Source organism: Pelodiscus sinensis, chromosome Z (assembly GCF_052426305.1).
Source record: "Pelodiscus sinensis isolate ZL-2025 chromosome Z, ASM5242630v1, whole genome shotgun sequence".
NCBI lineage: Eukaryota > Metazoa > Chordata > Testudines > Trionychidae > Pelodiscus > Pelodiscus sinensis.
Window position 1 is genome coordinate 35,553,980 of NC_143085.1, and position 19,330 is coordinate 35,573,309.

Below are 19,330 nucleotides of genomic sequence, written 5' to 3' on the forward strand. Positions count from 1 at the left end.
TGCAAGTCTATTGATCCTTTCTTAGATATAAGAGCTCTGTACTCTCTGAGAATGTCAGACAGGTCAAAAGTTCATGTTGTTCAGTTTTGCCATGCTCAAGTCTGTAGAGTGCCCTTCTTGCTGATTATTCCTAAATGTGACTGGTATTTTATAGCTAGAACGTGCTGCAGGTTTACTTAAGAAGATTTGTAGTAGTAATATAAATTAAAGGCAGCTAATTTAGGGGAGTTCTGTAGTTTACTGGCCAGTCCCTATATGCAGCAAACAAATGAGTCTAAATTATTAATATTACTTTGTGTGACTTATATTTCTGGTGTCCTACTCCCAGAGATGAGAACACCAACTTTTAAAAATGCATCCAATTTGCAACCTTATCTCCATTAAGGTTATAACCTTGCTTTGCAATGTCAGGAAAACATGTCACCTGTTGGAAAATGTGATCAGAACAGTCCCTCCAGCTGAGATGCAGAAGCTTAGACACATGTGACTGCTGTCTAAAGAAATGGAGGGAGTTAAATGAAATGCACTCCTCTAACATTGATACTCTTACCCTTACATATCCCAGCTAGTTCCTTGACATCTGCTTGTTGTATCTCTGGTCTTAATAGTCGGCATTTGTAAGTTTTGTAATGCTTGCTCCTCATACACCATGCTTTCCAAAGGTTAACACAAGACAGCTGGTTCTCTTTGAATACTGGCTCATCTTGAAACCCATTTATTCTGCACACAGGTCACTGAAGGCCATCTGACCATTTCAATATTCCCTGCTAAAGAAATAGTTTCAGTAGGCTCAGATTCAAGAGTGCTACACCGAGTAGAAGATTGTAATGTAGATGCTTTAAATGTTCACATGTATTTTTTGATCTTAGAAGATATCTCAAGTCAATTAGGGTAAAAAAAATGTTATTTATAAAAATAAGACTTTATAATGCCAAATATCAATGTTTAAGCTTTAAAAAACTCAGTTGAAATGGTTTCCTGTTTTGCATTAAACCTTTGCCTGCAGTGTTTGCAACCTCAGTTGTATCACCTGAGGCTGCTTTATGACAATCAGAGAATGTAGTATTTACTAATTCACTCACAAGAAAGCAGAGAAGGCCTACCACAGTGTATTAAATAACTACCGCAGTAGCTTTCAGGTCAGCTTCTGTCTGCTACTCAGGCGACTAGAAATATCTTGTTTACCCTAGTCTGCTCAGAGATATAACCAATGCCTTTGCAGTCATCCCAGTACTACCAGCACAGCAATTCCTTAATATTAACTTCCATCCTCATCACAAATAAAACTGATTTTAAGGAAAAGTGAAACTAACCAATCCTTCCTCTGGCTCACCCTGCCTGGAACACTATAAGCAAACACATGGCATAAATTATGGAAAATACATTTGCTCAGCTATTAACATGTGTACTGTGTAAACAACATTGGGGTAATTAGCAGCACAGGCAAATTTAAATAACAATTTTTAAATTAAAGATTGACATTTTAAAATGAAAACTTCTGCCCATGGAATTTATCCCATCTCACCTCTCCCTTTCTCTCTTCATCCTTGCAAAGCTGGGGAAGAGCCCCTCTATTGAGGGGAACTTTCCTGGCTTCTATACTTCTCGGCTACGTCTAAACTGGCATGATTTTCCAGAAATGCTTTTAACGGAAAAGTTTTCCGTTAAAAGCGTTTTCGGAGAAGAGAGTCTAGATTGGCATGGACGCTTTTCCGCAAAAGCACTTTTTGCAGAAAAGCGTCCGTGGCCAATCTAGACGCGCTTTTCTGCAAAAAAGCCCCGTTCGCCATTTTCACAATCGGGGCTTTTTTGCGGAAAACAAATCTGAGCTGTCTACACTGGCCCTTTTGCGCAAAAGTTTTGCGCTGTTGCCTCCCTCGGGCACTCTCTGCAGGCAACAGCGCAAAAGGGACTTTTGCCCGAACGGGAGCAGCATAGTATTTCCGCAAGAAGCACTGATTTCTTACAGTAGGAAGTCAGTGCTTTTGCGGAAATTCAAGCGGCCAGTGTAGACAGCTGGCAAGTTTTTCCAGAAAAGCGGCTAATTTTCTGGAAAAACTGGCCAGTCTAGACACAGCTCTCTGGTAAAATGAGCTAATGAAATGATCTGATTCCCTGATCTCACTTCCTTTACCCAGAGGCCTGATGAACTTCTAGTACTCCCCTTCCACCCTTCTGCGTGGCAGAGTCCTTGCAATCCCAACAAGGTCAGGATTCCTGGAGACTCAATCCTAACCTTGTCGTGATCACCTAGAGCTGGAGTTAGGGTTTGCCCATGTCCCAGTGCTCCCTTCACAGTGAACCTTTCACTGACCCACTGATTGCATAGTGTTCAAAGAAGACACTAGCATTCTCCTACTGCTCAGACCCTCTGGAGCACTCTTCTCATCCCAGTATAGCCACTCTCTCTTCCTTCTAACCCCATTTCCAACTAAATCACAGCCTTCTACAGTGCCCCTAACCATAACTGCTCACCCCCTACTACACATGTAGATTTGCTAGTTTCGAAGGTGCCACGGGACTAGGTTCTTGTCCCCTGAGTGTCTTACACAGCGTCCACTGCAAGGCAGGGCCATTACAAGTACCAGGGACTGGTTAGTGAGGCCGTCACATGCCTCGCTAACCTGCCCCTGCACCCTAGGGCAGCTTTTCAGAGGGGGTGTCTGCTGGTGGCAGTGCAAAGCCGTGCAGAGTGAAGGTGCACGGCGCCCGTGTGAGCCCCACATGGCACTGAGGAGGGTGCGCACGACGGGTCTCCGTGCAAACGCACGGGGTTTGCACGAGGCCATATGGGGAAACACAAGGGGCGGGGCGGGGCGAACTGCGGAGAAGGCTCGGTCTCCTTTTCTGGCTCGCGAGCAGGGGCGGCGTGTCCCTCCCAGGGGCCCGTAGCCCCTCCCGGAAGCGTTGCCATGGTGTTGCGCGGCGGAACCCGGAAGTGGCGAAGCCGTTACAGCCTCCTCGCGGAGCTATCCGTCCAGAGGGAAGCCCCTCTCGGTAATGGCCGCTCGGGTGGGTGGAGAGTGGGGGGATTTGCCCTGGGGCCGCCACCGCCGGAAGGACTCGTTGGGGTTGCCGGGGCCGGTCGTGGGGGCGGTGCGGGGAGCAAGGTGCCCCCTGAGGTTTTGTATCCATGTGCGGAATAAGTTTTGTTCTGTGCACAGGGGGGACGCGCGGATGTGCACCACCAGCAGAAACAGGCTGCCGTGTGTGGGCGCTCTGCTGATCAGCTGGGTGGCACCTGAATCTCTCCTGGGGGCTTCTCAGGTTACAGGGAGCTGCTGTGGCGCGTGTGCCCAAGGCAGGGTCCCGGTGGCTCCCCCGCTCTGTCGCACAGATGGCACTGCCCACGCTGCCCTCCGCCTGGCCCAGTCACAGCAGTGCCCTGGAGAAGCGGATCGTGCGCCAGCGAGAGCAGGAGGCCCGCTGGCGGCAGCAATGGGAGCTGCACAGCCGCTATTTCCAGCAGTCTGGAGTCTGCAGCTCCAAGCAGAACCAGTGGGGCTCGCGGCAGTCCTACCAGCAAAGGTAACAGTGGGGAGGGAGAAGGGTCCTTAGAGTGTATGGGCCCTGCACAGTATTGTCAAACTGTGGCCGCTGCCCCCAATGTCATGGGGGGGGTGGTTTTAAACTCTTCAGCAGCACACTAGTGCAATAGTGGTTTACACTCAAACACTCCTATTTAAAACTAACTCTTTAACTAATAAGCAGATGCTTATTGGTTACCAGTGTCAGTTACACACAGCGAAGCCTTCTCCCCCGGAGTTAGGCTAGCAGGGGCTGGCGGTCCTGCTCCCAAGGATGCTTTGCTGTGGGCTCTGCAGTATAAAGCTATAAAACACAACAGAAGGAAGGATTAAGCATCAAGCTCTGAATAAACTAAGCTAAGCTTTATACTTCAGAGCCCGCTGCATGGGTAATCATGAACCTGCTTAGTTTTTCAGCAGTTAAACGATTACCCCATTAAGCAGATTTTTTTTTTAATATGTCTAGTTTTTAAGCAGATTTTTAAACTAGGGTCCTGTTGACTCGCACAGTAAATCTAGAACTTGACAGTATGTACCCAGAGTTGACAAATGCCTGTTAAATGGCTTTGTTACCACTTGAATGGCTCTTTCACAGGTTTGAGGTTCTGCTGATAGCTCTGGTAGGCTTTTGTAAGTTAACTAAAACCTCTCTGGAAGAAGTGAAGCCATGGAACAGGGATAGGAAGAGGCAGGTGGGTAGACATTAGGACCCAGAGGTGCCCCAATTTTTCAGGTGCCCTATACCAGTGTTTCTCAACCAGTAGTATGAGTACCATGGTATTTGAGAGCAATCTGGGGGGTACGTCAACACAACTGAAATGTGGAGAAAACTGAATTTTTGTTTTAAGATTTACAGCACTTTATTATTTTTGAACTTTTTACACTAAAAAATGTCATCTCCTGCCCGGCTACAATTAAGTTGTTTAAAGAAATGTGTTGCAATGGTAGAAAAAAATTTTGTTTGTCTGAAAACTGTAGGTACTGGGGGATACTTTTTTTTTAAGGGGGTACTTTATACAAAAAAGGTTGAGAAACACTGCCCTACACAGTTGCATATTCTGCATACGGGTAAGGCTGACCCTGTGGGGAGGAGGGTGGACAGCAGAGGATCACCATCACAAATGTTTTGGCTCTTTGGTTTGTGTTCTGGGCCCTCTGATACCAGACCATGGGGTATCACCATCATCTACTTTTTGTAATAAGGGCACAGTGTCTTGTAAGTGAGCATGCAAATGTATGGGAGCCAATGGGCACTGGCAGGTACAGTCTTAGTCTGGTAAACTGGGAATATTTGGAACAGCCAGTTGCCTGTATCATTAGACTGACACATGCCTCCACTGCCCTCTGTCTGGTTTTTGCTAACTAGCTTACCTTGGGCTTGATGCTTCCTTCTGTTGTGTTTCTCTGTTAGCATGAACGCATATCACCGTCAGAAAATGAAGGAAGAAAAAAAAATCAACCTGGATCAGAGGCGAGAACAACTTAGGAAACTTTTGTACGAAGAACGAGAATTGCTCGCTGAAGAACTCAGGGAGCTGAGATTGACCAAAGAGTCCAATATGAATAAGATCAGAGAGAGAAGTGATGATTTGAAATCTGCTAAAGAAGAGCGCCGGAAAAAGGTAACTTGTGAGAAGTGGTCTGAGGTGTGTATTTGTGGGATGGATGACTCATAGGTTGAACTGGGGTATTTTTTGAGGATCTATATTTGGTTCTTCCAAAGCTGTATTCACTTGTTGTTTGGGGAAGATTGTATTGTGCTATATTTCCTAATTCTGATCATAATTAAGATTGGGAGATTCCAATATTTGTTAAAATATGATCTACTCTAATGTGGACTGTCTCTCATATTTTATTGATAGGTTGCTGAAGAGCTGCTTTATGAACACTGGAAGAAGAACAATATCAAACTCAGAGAGGTGATAATTACTGGGATCACTTCACTGCTGTTTTGAGTGTACTACATTAGGTTTTTAAAAATTAAGTTATAGATATCAAGCCAAAAAAATGGTTCAGCTATCTAACCATTATAATTCAGGAGCTCTGACTTATCACTCCTCCAGAGGCCATTTCTTTTCCACATAATCAGAAACTTCTTTATTCCAGTACTCTGCAGACCCTCAAATGCAAACACTGAAGTAGAAAAAGAGGATGCTACCAGTGCAAGAAAGTAGTCAAAGAAGACAAGAGTCTTAAATATTTGGCTCTTGCGCCTTGTACTATAGGCTTAAAAATTTTACCCATTTTACCCAATTTTGGAGCCTAAGTCCCACTGAAAGTCAATGGAATGAACTTCCTAAGGGACTTAAATTCTTTTGAAAATTGTATCCTATACTACTGAATGCATTCTTAGCCATTGTTCTGTTGCCCCTCCATTCTGCCTGCATATTGCTATATTCTTCAACATTTGTGAATTTTCCCAACTAATCTTATTACTGGAATTGGTACATGAGTCCCAGGGCTGGCAGGAGCTGAGGAAAGCTATACAAATTGTATGTTCAGACTTTGGCAGAAGGAGCATCCATTCTTGGAGAATAAAACAACCACTGATGTAAAGGCTTACTTCTGGGATGGTGGGCAAATCTGCTGGAAGGATTTTTTTCTGCTCAGTTTTCCATGCTGCAATCTGATCTTTAGCAGTGGCCTCAATAAGGGTGTATCAGAAGGCTACTCTCTAGCCTGCTTTGGCCAAAGCGTTTCACCAGCATTTCATGTGAGATGAGTAGCCATTTAGTCTCCTCTTCTGAAGGCTAAGAATCTCTCTGACATAGCCAGCTCATGGGATGCTGCACTGTGAGCTACCTCAGAACAGACAGTTGACTAGGAATGGAATGCTTACTAGTTACAGTTGTTTCTCCCTGCCTTCAGGCCTATGACAGGGGTCATCATAGTTTCTTAGAGGCCGTGATGGTACAAAATGGGAGACCAGGCTGCACCATTTGATTTTGTGATGATCTGTATGTTCACTTCTTCAGATTGAATCAGAGCTTCACAAGAAGCATGTGGTAGATGCTTGGGGTGATCAGCTAACAGAAAAGAAGCAGGTATGTTGGGATTGCTTTAGTGAATATGTTATCACCTAGGTGTGGGAAGAGCTCTGAAATGTAAGAGCAGATATTATTTTGGCTTTTTTGGGGGTTGGGGAGGGATATTTATTTTATCTGACCTTTAGCTGCAAGCTTGCTTTCCATGGAGACTTAATCTTTTCTATCAGTTGTGAGTATTTGGCACTCTCTTCCACCTCTGATATTAATATCTACACAAGGTGGAAGGTTTTTATGTACTGGTACTTCACTGTTTCTCATGAAGATGGGGTCTTGCAATTTAATTATGCCTTGTTTTGTCAGGCAAGTATATAAATCTTCTCTCTGGTTTGTTTGCCTAATAATGATAAAATCAGCAGTATTGCTTAGTAGATTAAATACATGCATGATTAGTTGTGACACCAAGGGCATTGTTCCAACTCGGAAGAGCTAAATGCAGTTTTCTTGTGAGCACATCTTCAAGAATTTTGTCAAACTTAGCAGCTACAGATATCAAAATAAGCAGAGTCTTATTTAAACCTTCAATTACTATGAAGGCAGCCCACAGCAGATGGCTATGTTGGAAGTGAAAATACGGATAGTCAGGCTGCCTGGAGTGGCTCATGCATGTGAGTGACAACTTCAGGGCAGACTGTTGTAGACAGTTTGGAATTTGTGCCGTAGTTTATATGTTCCACAGTTAGATGTCATCAAGTATGAGCTCCTCAGGCACTACACAGCTTTTAACATGGAGTCACAGGCAGTCCCCTGCTCTCTCTGCCGTGCAGGCAAGCTTTCGTGCTGGATGGTACATTACCTCAAAACAGTGATATCCAGGAAACTCCCAGTTGTTTACCCATGGTCCTTTGTACCTTAGAGATCTCACCAAAGACAATGCTTGTTGCTAATCCTCTAATAAACTAGGTAAAGGTTTACTAAGATAAGGAATTAAGAGTTACTTACTTGCTTAAAGCAGGTGAACATACACAAATGAGTTATAATGTTAGGTTCCAAAAAGCAATAGATGCTGCCTGTTTGCAAGCTCTAGATCAGTGATCCCCAACTTTTTGGTGCTAATGGGTGCCCGGGGGCGGGGCAACCCATATGGCACGCACCCGGAGCTGCGCCTCCCGGGGCCCAGGCCAGGGCCCAGGCCGGGGCCAGGGCCGGGGCCAGGGCCGGGGCCAGGGCCGGGGCTGGCTCCACTCCTGTGCTGTGCACCCAGGGGTGGGGCTGCCCATACGCTGGGGCCGAAACAGCCCATGTGCCACATGTCTGGGGACGGGGCTGCCACCTCCCATATGCTGCATGCCTGGGGCTGGCTCCGCTCCTATGCTGCGTGCCCAGGGCCGGTACCGATTCTGTGCTACATGCCCAGGGGCTGCCACCGCCCGTGTGCTGCATGCCCAGGCGCTGTATCATGTGCCCGCAGCTGGAGCTGCCCCTGTGCCGCACGCCCGGGGCTGGCACTGCCCATATGCCGCACTCCCGGGGCCGGCACAGCCCTTGCACCGTGCACCTGAGGGCAGGGCCACCCAAACGCTGCACACCCAGGGGCAGGGCCACCCATGTGCTGCGTGCCTGGAGCTGATGCTGCCCATATGCCGTGCGCCCAGGGGGCCAGCCGGCACCATTCACTCGGCGGGCGCGTAGATATGGGGCACCCGCAGGCACCACGTTGGGGACCACTGCTCTAGATGCCCTCTAGGACAGGTCCAGCTAAATAGCTGAGGCTCTCTTGCTGGTGCTTAGAAGTCTTGTCCCCTTTCCCGAGTCTGAGCAGCATATGAATAACTGTTGCTTCTTGACAGATTTTTACTCCCTTCCTCCACAGTTCAAGCAGTTGCTCCTCTTTATGGGTGTGGGGGAGCAATCAACAAATCTTTTGTCCATTGATGTCCAGTGGTTTGTCAGGCATGTGTAGGTCTTTTGTTGGGCAGGAGATGATGCATCTTGTGGCACATTAGTATTTCACATTTGGTAATGCTTCTCTCAGATTGCGGGTGTTTAACCATTGTAGAGCAAACACAGATGTAATCTGAATAAATGCAGCATCCCACATTTCATAGTCTAAGCACATTCTTATAACCCTAATGTCTGTATTAACAAGAATAACATACAAGTGTGCCAGGCTGGTTTCCAGCTATATATATTTGTTGGTGTTCACTGACACCTAGACATGAGCTAGCACTTAGTCTGTCAGCATCGCACAGATTATTCAACATTATTTCAGATAAAGAGGGCTGCATTACACACATCTAGAGGTGTGTAAACCTTAGAACCTTAGCCATGTTGAATGGCTACATTTCCAGTTGGAATCCAGGGGAGTACTGGGTGCTGTGAATGTTTGTTTGAAAACTAGGTTCTTTTTACTCAAATGACTGATAAGCCTAAATATTAAATGACTAAATGACTGATAAGCTTAAATATTAGAATATTAGTAAAACACCCTGTTAGATGAAATACAGGGGATTTGGTCCTGAGTTATAGTTATTACATTAAATATTTTGCTTGGGCTCAATCAGCAAGAAGCAACTGAAAAAGAAGAAAAAAGGCGGTATGAAAATGAATATGAAATTGCCCGAAGGGAAGCGCTGGAGAGAATGAAACAGGAGAAAGAAAAGAGGCGTCTGGAAGAAAAGAAACGAGCTGAGGTGTTACTGCAGCAAATGGAAGAACTGAAGTTCCGGGAACTGGAGGTAACCATTTAGTTTTCTCTCTTCTGAAGCAGAATGCATTTGATAAACTTTGGTTCACATGGGGATACCAGAGCAGTGAGTTTGTTCTAAATCAGCCAGAACTCTAAAATTGGCCTGAACCCTCCCCCACCCCCAGCAGGGAGAGGTCAGGCCAATGTTAAGAGTTTTGGCTGAGTTGGTTTCTCAACACAGAAGTGAGGTAGCATGGCCATTTGTGGTTTCTGCTTGTGATAGCCCCTTACTTTCTACCCATCTTGGAACTTTTAAGTGAAATTTAGTTCCAGGTCTTCATGTGTTACTTTGTAAGTATCTGAGCATCCTAATTTCCTTCCTTACCTCAGAGGAAGGAGGGCTGTTTTAAGAACTTCAGCAAGCATGGTAGCCTGCCGCCTGAAGGTTTTTTTCCAGCAGGAGACCCTAGTTATGCCTCTGATATTCTCACACATTAAGACAAGAGTGATAGTAGTGTGGCATATTTACTATACAATAAAAGAAACTGCTTGAGAAGGAGTCCAGTTCTTGAATCTTATCCTATTCCTGGCAATAAAATACGCCACAGCTAAAGGTAAAAAGGTCCAGTTCTGAGAGAGGGTAACAGCCTCCTGCTGGAGGAAGTTGTGCTCCCCAAGTTTCATACTGCAACCTGCCAATACTTGGGGTAGGTTTAAAAGATAAAATAAAAAGAGAACAAGGTAAAAATCACTTAGAAAAGTTAGATGTCTGCAAGCCACCAGGGCCTGATTAAATGCACCTTAGAATACTCAAGAAGCTGATAGAGGAGACTTTAACTATCATTTTTGAAAAATCATGGAAGACAGGATAGATTCCAGAAGCCTGGAAAAGGGCAAATCTAGTGCACATTTATAAAAAGGGAAATACGAACAACCAAGGAAAATTCAGACAGTCAGTTTAACTTCTGTGTCAGGAGAAAAAATGGAGCAAGTAATTAAGGAATTCATCTGCAAACACCTGGAAGACAATAAGGTGCCAGGTAACAGCCAGCATGGATTTGTAAAGAACAAATCATGTCAAACCAATCTGATAGCTTTCTTTGATAGGATAAGTCTTGTGGATAGGGGACAAGCAGTGGATGTGGTATACCTAGACTTTAGTAAGGCATTTGATACAGTCTTGCATGATCTTATTATTAATAAACTAAGCAAATACAACTTAGATGGGGCTACTATAAGGTGGGTGCATAACTGGCTGGCTAACTGTTCTCAGAGAGTAGTTATTAATGGTTCACAATCCTGCTGGAAGGGTATAACAAGTGGTTTCAGCACTGGGACCACACTTGGACTGTTTCCACATTGGGAGTGGTTCTCTTCAATATCTTAATCAATGAATTAGATAATGGCATAGAGAGTACACTTAAGTTTGCAGATGATACCAAGGTGGGAGGGGTTGCAACTGCTTTGGACGATAGGATCATAATTCAAAAAGATCTGGACAAATTGGAGAAATGATCTGAGATAAATAGGATGAAGTTTAATAAGGACAAATGCAAAGTACTCCACTTAGGAAGGAACAATCCTTTTTACACATACAGAATGGGAAGCGACTGTCTAGGAAAGCGTACAGCAGAAAGGCATCTAGGGGTCATAGTGGACCAACGGCTAAATATGAATCAACAGTGTGACACTGCTGTAAAAAAGCAAACATGATTCTTGGCTGCATTAACAGAATTGTTGAGAGCAAGAAATGAGAAGTCATTCTTCCACTCTACTCTGTGCTGATTAGACCTCAATTGGAGTATTATGTCTAGTTCTGGGCACCACATTTCAAAAAGGATGTGGAGAAATTGGAGAAGGTCCATAGAAGAGCAACACGAATGATTAAAGGTCTAGAGAACATGACCTATGAAGGAAGGTTGAAAGAATTGGGCTTATTTAGTTTGGAAAAGAGAAGACCGAAAGGGAACATGATAGCTGTTTTTAGGTATCTAAAAGGGTGTCACTAGGAGGAAAGAAACCAATTGTTCTCCTTGGCGCCGAGGATAGGACAAGAAGCAATGGGCTTAAACTGCAGGAAGGGAACTTGAGGTTGGATATTAGGAAAAACTTCCTTTTAGGGTGGTTAAACACTGGCATAAGTTGCCTAGGGCGGTTGTGGAATCTCCATCTGTGGAGATATTTAAGAGCAGGTTAGATAGACATCTATCAGGGATGGTCTAGACCATTGGACTCCAACCTTTTTAACCACAAGATCACTTTTTCCAATTTAAGTGCAATGTAAGATCTACCTCAAACCCAAATACCCTTACTCGGCTTCCTTCCCCCCTTCTCTGAGGTACTGCCCTGCTCCGCCCCTTCTCTGAGGCCTCACCCTGCTCACTCCATCCCTCTTCCTCCCTGAATCGCATTCGCTTTCACCAGGCTGGGGTAGGGGGCTGGGGTGCAGGCTCTGGTCCTAGGACAAGGAGTTCGGAGCCTGGGAGAGGACATCCTGAAGGTAGGAAGGTGGGTTGGGTTCTGAAGTGGCCTGGAGAATAGAGCATTTACCTGGGAAGTGCAGGTTGGTGGGTTCAAGTTCCGCCCACACCCTCTACCCACCCTGGGAGTGGCCAGACAGCTGCCCACTCCTGTACAGCTGCCCACTCCTGCTGACCTGTATAGCAGTGGCTCCATGTTCTACCCCTCAGCTACAGGCTTCTGGAGATCCCCTGCTCTGATTTTCTCAGGGGATGCATAGACATGCCAACCTCCTTCAGGATCACAATTATCACATGGTTAATTACTCCAGACAGGTTAGGTATTTAAGAACTCATTACTCAAAGAATTACATTTAAGCATAAAAGAGAAATAAAAGTTATGAAATGCACAGACCAGTCACAAACCAAACATAACCCACTTTGCAAGCAGTAACAACCTCCATGTACATGGGGGGGGAGGGGGAGTGTGTGTGTGTGTGTGTGTGTGTGTGTGTGTGTGTGTGTGTGTGTGTGTGTGTGTGTGTGTGTGTGTGTGTGTGTGTGTGTGTGTGTAAGTAAAGAAAATGGTCTAGATGGTACTGGGTCCTGCCATGAGGGCAGGGGACTGGACTCGATGACCTCTCAAGGTCCCTTCCAGTTCTAGTGTTCTATGATACCTGAGAACACTTCCAGGTCAGGGAAGATTTTATCTTCTTCCCCTCTTCTTATTTTCCATTGGAACCCACAGGATCAGGCTTTCTAGATACCACTTGTTGTTAACGAGGACCAGCCTGTCTCTGAAGCAGCTTCTCACTTAGTGGGCATGGTTGTTGTACTGGAAAGTACATCTTGAAGAACTTACCCTGTTCTAATGGTAGTGCTGGAGACAGAAGTGCAGATGTTACTCCAGTGTTGATGGGAAAAGAAAAGATTGTAACTGGTTTGATGTGCTGCTTTTACCCTCCAACAATTACAAAGAATGAGAATAGATGGGGGAAGCTGGAGGCCTTGCTCCCTGAGATACTATTCCTTTAATAACAGGCAAAAAAACTGAAGAAAGAGCAAGAGAATTTACAGAAACAGCAATGGGAGCTGGAGGAGCTGGAAGAAGAGAGGAAGCAAATGGAAGCATGCAGGAAAAAGTTGGAGCTTGGGTATGATATGATAGAATTCAGTGCTGTGGTTGTTGGGAGAAATTCACTCCTGTGTCCAGAGTAGTATGTACTGTATATGGGGATACTGTCAGTATGGGCTGTAAATGTTAATTTCCTTAATATTGTATAGCTAGCATTTCCAGAGCAATGGATGGGGTACTTTAAAAAGACATAGAAACAAATTGCAGTAATGCAGTAAGAACAACTCCCCCTACCATTGGCACTAATCATGGTTTGCTTTTCTGATTGATAACTAAGAACATGGTATCTTTCTTTTTTCCCAGTCGCTTTTTGAGACACCAGTATAATGCCCAACTAAAGAGACGTGCACAACAGATACAGCAGGAGCTGGTAAGACCAGAGATCATCTACTTGTTCTGGGCAGTACATTCTTCTTGCATTTAAAACTGCTTCTGGATGGTGATTACTATATTTGCATATCTGAGTGTCTGGAGCCTTATGAAGCTCATTTCATCGCCCCCTGGTCGCATTAGAGCAAGAAGCATTTAGGAATGAGGCAGAGGGTCTGTTATGAGCTTTCAGTCTGTGGTCAGTCTTGACACCTACATGTTTGTGCACATTGAAAATTTACTTGCAGCCTGGTCTGAAAACCTGCCATGTGTGCTACTTTTCTGGCTTTTCTCTAGGAGATGGACAGGCAAATACTATTAGCCCTTCTAGAAAAGGAAGATGAGGACCAACTCCTCCACTCTGCTAGACGGGAGCGGGCTGTTGCAGATGCCGCCTGGATGAAACATGTAATTGAGGAGCAGCTCCAGTTAGAAAAGGAGCGAGAGGCAGAATTGGAGACTATTTTTAGGTGAGTTTGAGACACCTCCTGTAGATTGTTGGAGAGCTTAAATGTGATGAAATGATCCCCTTCAAAAATCCTCTCTTCTAGGGTGGTAGAACTCTGTAAAGATTTCTTTGTTGATGCACACAGGTGAGGAAGTGATAACTAGAAGCCATCTTCTCTGGTTTCCTAGTTACTCTTGCAGTTTTAGAAGGAAAGACTGATTTAAGGCATAGAGCCCTTTGTAACAGAAGTAGTTAGGAAAAAGATCAAAGGGGTAGCCATATTAATCTGTAAATTTAAAAGTGAGTAGTCCTGTGGCACCTTAGAGACTAACCAAAATATATAGAATCATGAGCTTTTTAATGTTGTGGGTTTTACCCATGAAAGCTCATGATTCTATATATTTTGGTTAGTCTCTAAGGTGCCACAGGACTAATTGTTTTTTACAAGTAGATATGGTAGGTTTTAGGCCCTTTTCTACTTGTCCATCTTTTATGTTAAATGGTTTGCCATTCAGTCACAATATAGAGGTAACTCAAGGCTTTTAAGGTAAAAGGAAACAGTTCTTTTGACTGAAAAGCATCAAGACCTTCTGGTTCCTTTTCCTTGATAGAATGATTAGATACAGGGAGCAACTATTTTTAGAAGTCATGGATTGTCAATGGGGAACAAATTTGATCCTTGCCTATCCACCTAGACCAGGGCTACTCAACTTCGGAAGCCCTGGGGGCCACAGTGATACTCTCAGCACATGTTGAGTGCCACAACTTAAGTGTGGTTGCATATACAGTAATTCCTTATTTAACACTGTAGATACGTTTCAGAAAATGCGGGGTCAATTTTCCCACTGAAAATAATGGAAAAGGTGGGGGTTGCGTTTCAAGCGCACATGCGCTTGCAGCTGCAGCCTGCATTTGTTAGCGACTGGGACAGAAGGTTGGGGGAGAAAGGGAACTGGGTTATAGCAGGGAGGGGACGTGTTTGGCTCTGGGGAAGGGAAGGAAAGGACAGGGGAGAGGGCTTGCAGCTGGCGGCTGGGTTTCCCCAGCTGGCTGGTCACCGGCAGCTGTGCGGGGCTTCCTCTGCCTCCTTACAAACTTCCGCCGCTTTGCTGCTTGCTGCGCAGTTCCCCGGTGACCTCCTCCGGCTGGATGCAAGGTATCCAGCCAGAGGGGGTCACCGGGGAACTGCGCGATGAGCGGAGAACCTCCACCACTTTGTAAGGAGGCAGACGAAGTTCACCAGGGAATGGCGTGATGAGCGGAGAACCTCCAGAGGCAGGGTAAGCCCCATGCAGCTACTGGTGACTGGCCAGCTGGGGAAACCCTGACATGAGTATCCCTGACATAGACTCTAGTCAGATTTTTCTGATTAACTTAAAACCAGCCTTTGATCATTCTGCTAATGGGCTTTGTGGCTTAAGTTGGACTTCTAAACTTGTGCTGCTTCCTTTATTTCTCAAGAGAGATGGCAGTTGAAAGGGAACCCCTGCAATCCCACAGGATTTCACCAAGTTTCCATGGAGTGTGAGGGGGAGCAGAATTTGGCTCCGTGAAAGCCAGAGGAGTCAGTATGACCCTTCACACCCAGACAAGTCAGGGTGCAGATACGCTTTTCCTGCTAAAATTGCTGTTGCAAAAGAGAAACTTTGAAAACTAAATTTTCTGGTAGGGCTCTAGTTTTCCATCCCTATTAGCAGGGCTCGACAAATGATTGAATCTACTCGTCTGTGGTGAGTAGATTTCAGCCGGTCACCCCGTTTACCGGCGGTGTGTGCATGCGCAGTGCGTTGCTGGAGAGCGGATTTCACCACCGTTTGTCAAGCCCTGCCTATTAGAGACAGGAGCACCCATAAGCATAATGTTTAGCACAGGGAAATTTCTTTCTGCAGTTCTCTTTATAGCAATAATGCTGGAGATCAACTCTCTCTCTTTCTCTCCACCCCCTTTAGGGAAGAAGCTAAACAAGTGTGGGAGAAAAGAGAAGAAGAATGGGAGAGAGAGAGGAAGGCCAGAGACAGACTGATGAATGAGGTGGTGCCTTCTCTAAAGCTATTGCTGATGTATAGTTTACATAGAATTGAAGCACAGTAAGGCGTGGTGGTTACCTCTGGGTGGGAGTGGGGGGAGAAAGATAGGCTTTTTTGCCAACCCTGTGTTCTTTCTTCAGACTGGATTAACAGTTAAGACTGAGATCTGTTTAGTTTGGTTTTTGAGTCTGACCCCTTTCTATTTACCCAGTTTCTGTCCTTCATTTCCTGTCTTAATCCAAATAGGTCCTTGCTGGTAGAATGTGTCAGATCCAAGAGAAGATGGAGCTAAATCGACATGCCCAGGAGGAATCTGTAAAATACCGGGAACAACTAATTAGGGAGCTTGAGGAAGCAAAAGAGCTGACTCAGCTAGAGAAAGAGGAAGAGGAGGAACTAAAAACTGCTCGCAAACAAGAGCTGGAGGCCCAGGTAGAGACCAAGTCTTCATCAGACCCGCATCCCAGGTCATCTAGAATGATTTTACCAAATTTGCTTTGTTGAGCTGGTTTGGCTAGATTTTGTGCACAGTAAAATGCTCTTAGAATTTAGTGTCAGAACAAGGTTCTCAGTAGCTTTGTACTGAAACTTTCTGAATTTAGCTAGCAGAAGTAGAGTCTACACACACAGGTAGATGTAACTTGTTCTTAGTCAGGTAACCTCCCACCCTATACTAAGATATTCAGTTAAGATGACTAACACTGATTCAATGCTCAGAGTCCTGACCCTCGCTCCCTTTTGTTTAGTTTGGGTCTCTTTACCGGTGACCTCATCTCAATAATGTATCTTTAAATACTCAGCTTACCGAGCGCCATCTCCAGGAGCAGGATGAGTTACGCCGCCAGAGAGAGGAGGAGGAAGAGGCCAGGCTGGCAGAGCAACACTGTGAGAAGTTAGTGCAGCAAGAGGCCAAGCACATGACAGAACAGGGCTATCACAGGAAGGTAAGGAGCAGGATCCTTGGAATCATGCACGTCATCCACAGTAACAGTCCTTCCCTGCCTAATTCATGGTATTGGACGCTGAAGGTCAGGGTGCTGTGGAGTCACCAGCAGTTGCCTCTGAGCACAGTTCCTTTTGATCAAGGGCAAACGTTTCACCCCTAAAAATGCTTTGTTCTGTCATTGCTACAGGGCTGGGACAGGCACTGAAATTAATGGTTGGTGTCAATGTAATTTCTAATAACTCTCCCCAGAATAATCAAATGAAAAGGGACCATTATCTTTAGTTCAGATTGCTATGGTGTTCTCACATTCATTGCCCTTCCCTGTCTTGTACTGCTAGTCATTTTCTAAGTCTTTAGAGCAAGATCCTTCATAACTGCCTCAAAGTTTATTCCTACTTCTCAGACCATGCACTAGGGTAGGGATGGGCAATAATTTTTAAAAAGGGGCCACTTCATATATTTCTTAAGTGGCCCTGGGCTGCCCTGGAAGGCGCAGGGGCAGGAGACTTCTTGGGCCCCTCCCATTGGCCTTGATTGGTCTGGGTGTGAAGGAGCAGGTGCTGTCTCCGCCCCTCCCGACCCAGAGAATTGCCAACTATTTTAAAACAGCTAGAGGTTTCTTTTAGGTGGTGCAGTTGGGGGAGATCTTGCGTGCTTCTCCTGCCCCAGGCCAATTAGGGCCTGGGAGAGCACGCAACATCTCTTGCTGCCTGCCCCTGCCCTGCCAGGATAATGCGGTGGCTAGAGAGAGATGCAGGCTGTTTTAGAACAGCCAGGCAGTTCCCTTCTAATGCTCCATGCTCCTGGCGGGGGGAGGAAGGGGGATTTTGTGAACTCCCCCTTCCTGAGGTCTTGATTGGCCTGGGTGTGGGGGAACGGCAGAGTGGCTGTGGGCCGGATCCACCGTCATGGAGGCCCTTTGCCTACCCCTGCACTAAGGTGTGCCTGTCACCAGGTGATTCAGTGCTTCAGATGGCTGCTTCCAACATCTCCTTTCCTGTCTGAGAACCTGAGGAAGCTGCAACAGAAGCAGGACCCTGTTAGTATTCTGGCAGAAGGAAGGCTGCATTTGACAAACTGGTTTTGGAAAAAGTTTCTTCCATACCCAGTACACCTGTCCTGTTCTGTTCCTGCTGACTTCTAATTCTAGATAACAGGGCAGAGTGGTTTTATTCTTGTCCCTTTACCATAGCAGTGATGGTAAGCTTCAGCATCTTCTCATTGCTCAGCACAGCTTTGGGGAAATGACTGTCCAGATCACTGGTGTCTTTTCATGAAGGGTAGTGTTTTCGTCTATTAACAGAACATGCTTCCTGTACAAACCAGAATTACCAGCTACCACTTATCCAATAAGGGGCCAGTACCTCAACTATTACATGCTTGTGAGTTTAATTCTGAATGTAAAATTCTTATGGTATTTCTTGCTGTTGACTTTCTTCCAGTTCTATGGTCGTCCCAAAACAGCTTGGACCTGATGATGGCTGCCCTTAAGTTATGAAGTCGTGACCATCGTAGCATTAGGCTGGGGATTTAATGTTGCAGGGTATGTGCCTGTTAAACAAGATTAGGATTTTGTGTAATATTTCAAAACCAAGAATCAATGACATTGTCAGAAATAGTCCATGAAGTGGACGGAATTGTGCTCGGTGCAAATGAAGGGTGAAGTTTTCAAAAGCATCCAGCCACATTCTCCCAATGAACGCAGTAGCAACAGATCTAGGCCAGTGAAGCTTGCTTTGAAAATACTACCTTAAGTGTAGAGAGGGCTTGACACCGTACCTGCTGTTTCCAATCTTTTACACTGGGAAGTGATGCAATGTAGCATGTAAGGCAAAGTTGATTATCCAGCTACACTTCAAACAGGCAAAAGTGATGGAAGTGTAAATATGCAGAAAGCTTTAATGTATCTGTGTTAAGTCACACAACCTACTTGAATCAAGGACACTAAACCACTGTTACTGGTTGTAGCTGGAAGGGTTTCTTTAGAGTCATGTTTCTTAACCTGAAGGAATTTTGTGTTTCAGATATGGCTATTATCCTTCCCGTGGGTTCTTATCACCCATACATTGTAAGACTGCTTGTAGTAACACAGTATGGCTGTTGTTGATGCAAGTTTCATTTAGGCTCTAGGACTTGAATTCAATAAATATTTACTTGTCTGCTTTGGATTTACTTTCTGAAGTTTTCACACACCATCTCATTCAAAAAGGAGTCACTGCACTGGATGTGCCTAGGACCAATGAACAGTGCAGGACTGACCTTAAGAATAGACATCACTGGTTTGAACTGAGTCACTCCTAGCTCTTTGACAGTGGGGTTTTTCTTAAACTAGCTCACACTTCCTCCCAGAATAGAGAAGTGATTTTTTCCCTCTTTTCCCCCCTCTGTACCTTTGTAATCAGGTTCTAGAGCTAGTTTCTGCTGTTAGAATCAGCGCTGCCCAGGAGTGGGTTGGTAGCTGTTGTCTCAGACTACTTCTGCCTTCTCAACTGGCTCTCCCAGTGAGCTTAAATTTTCACAATAAAGAAAGTAAACATAGCTATTAACAGAACAGCATGTTATATCAGATGTTCTTAATGCACTACTACATTAGGAAACTCTGTGAAATCCCTGGATTGAGTGTTAGTCTTAGCATTGGTAAGGACACTGCATGGAGCAAGATGGGGCATAAGTTGCAGAAATCCTAAGTACAAAGTTAGAGTTGCATCAGATTAGTGCAACTTTCCTGATGCTTGCTGTGGCACTG

At 45.2% G+C, this 19,330-nt stretch overlaps 1 protein-coding gene across 1 annotated transcript; it reads left to right on the forward strand.

Annotated features, from left to right (window-relative positions):
• Window positions 1–2,845: 2,845 nt before the first annotated feature.
• TCHP (trichoplein keratin filament binding) lies at window positions 2,846–18,743 on the forward strand. The gene is made up of 13 exons (XM_014577103.4): window positions 2,846–2,997; window positions 3,268–3,528; window positions 4,939–5,149; window positions 5,390–5,446; window positions 6,503–6,571; window positions 9,076–9,249; window positions 12,701–12,813; window positions 13,098–13,164; window positions 13,461–13,633; window positions 15,561–15,642; window positions 15,885–16,070; window positions 16,439–16,582; window positions 18,027–18,743. The coding sequence occupies exons 2-13, from the start codon at window positions 3,338–3,340 to the stop codon at window positions 18,057–18,059; spliced, it is 1,500 nt and encodes a 499-aa protein (XP_014432589.3). The 5' UTR covers window positions 2,846–2,997; window positions 3,268–3,337; the 3' UTR covers window positions 18,060–18,743.
• Window positions 18,744–19,330: the final 587 nt, after the last annotated feature.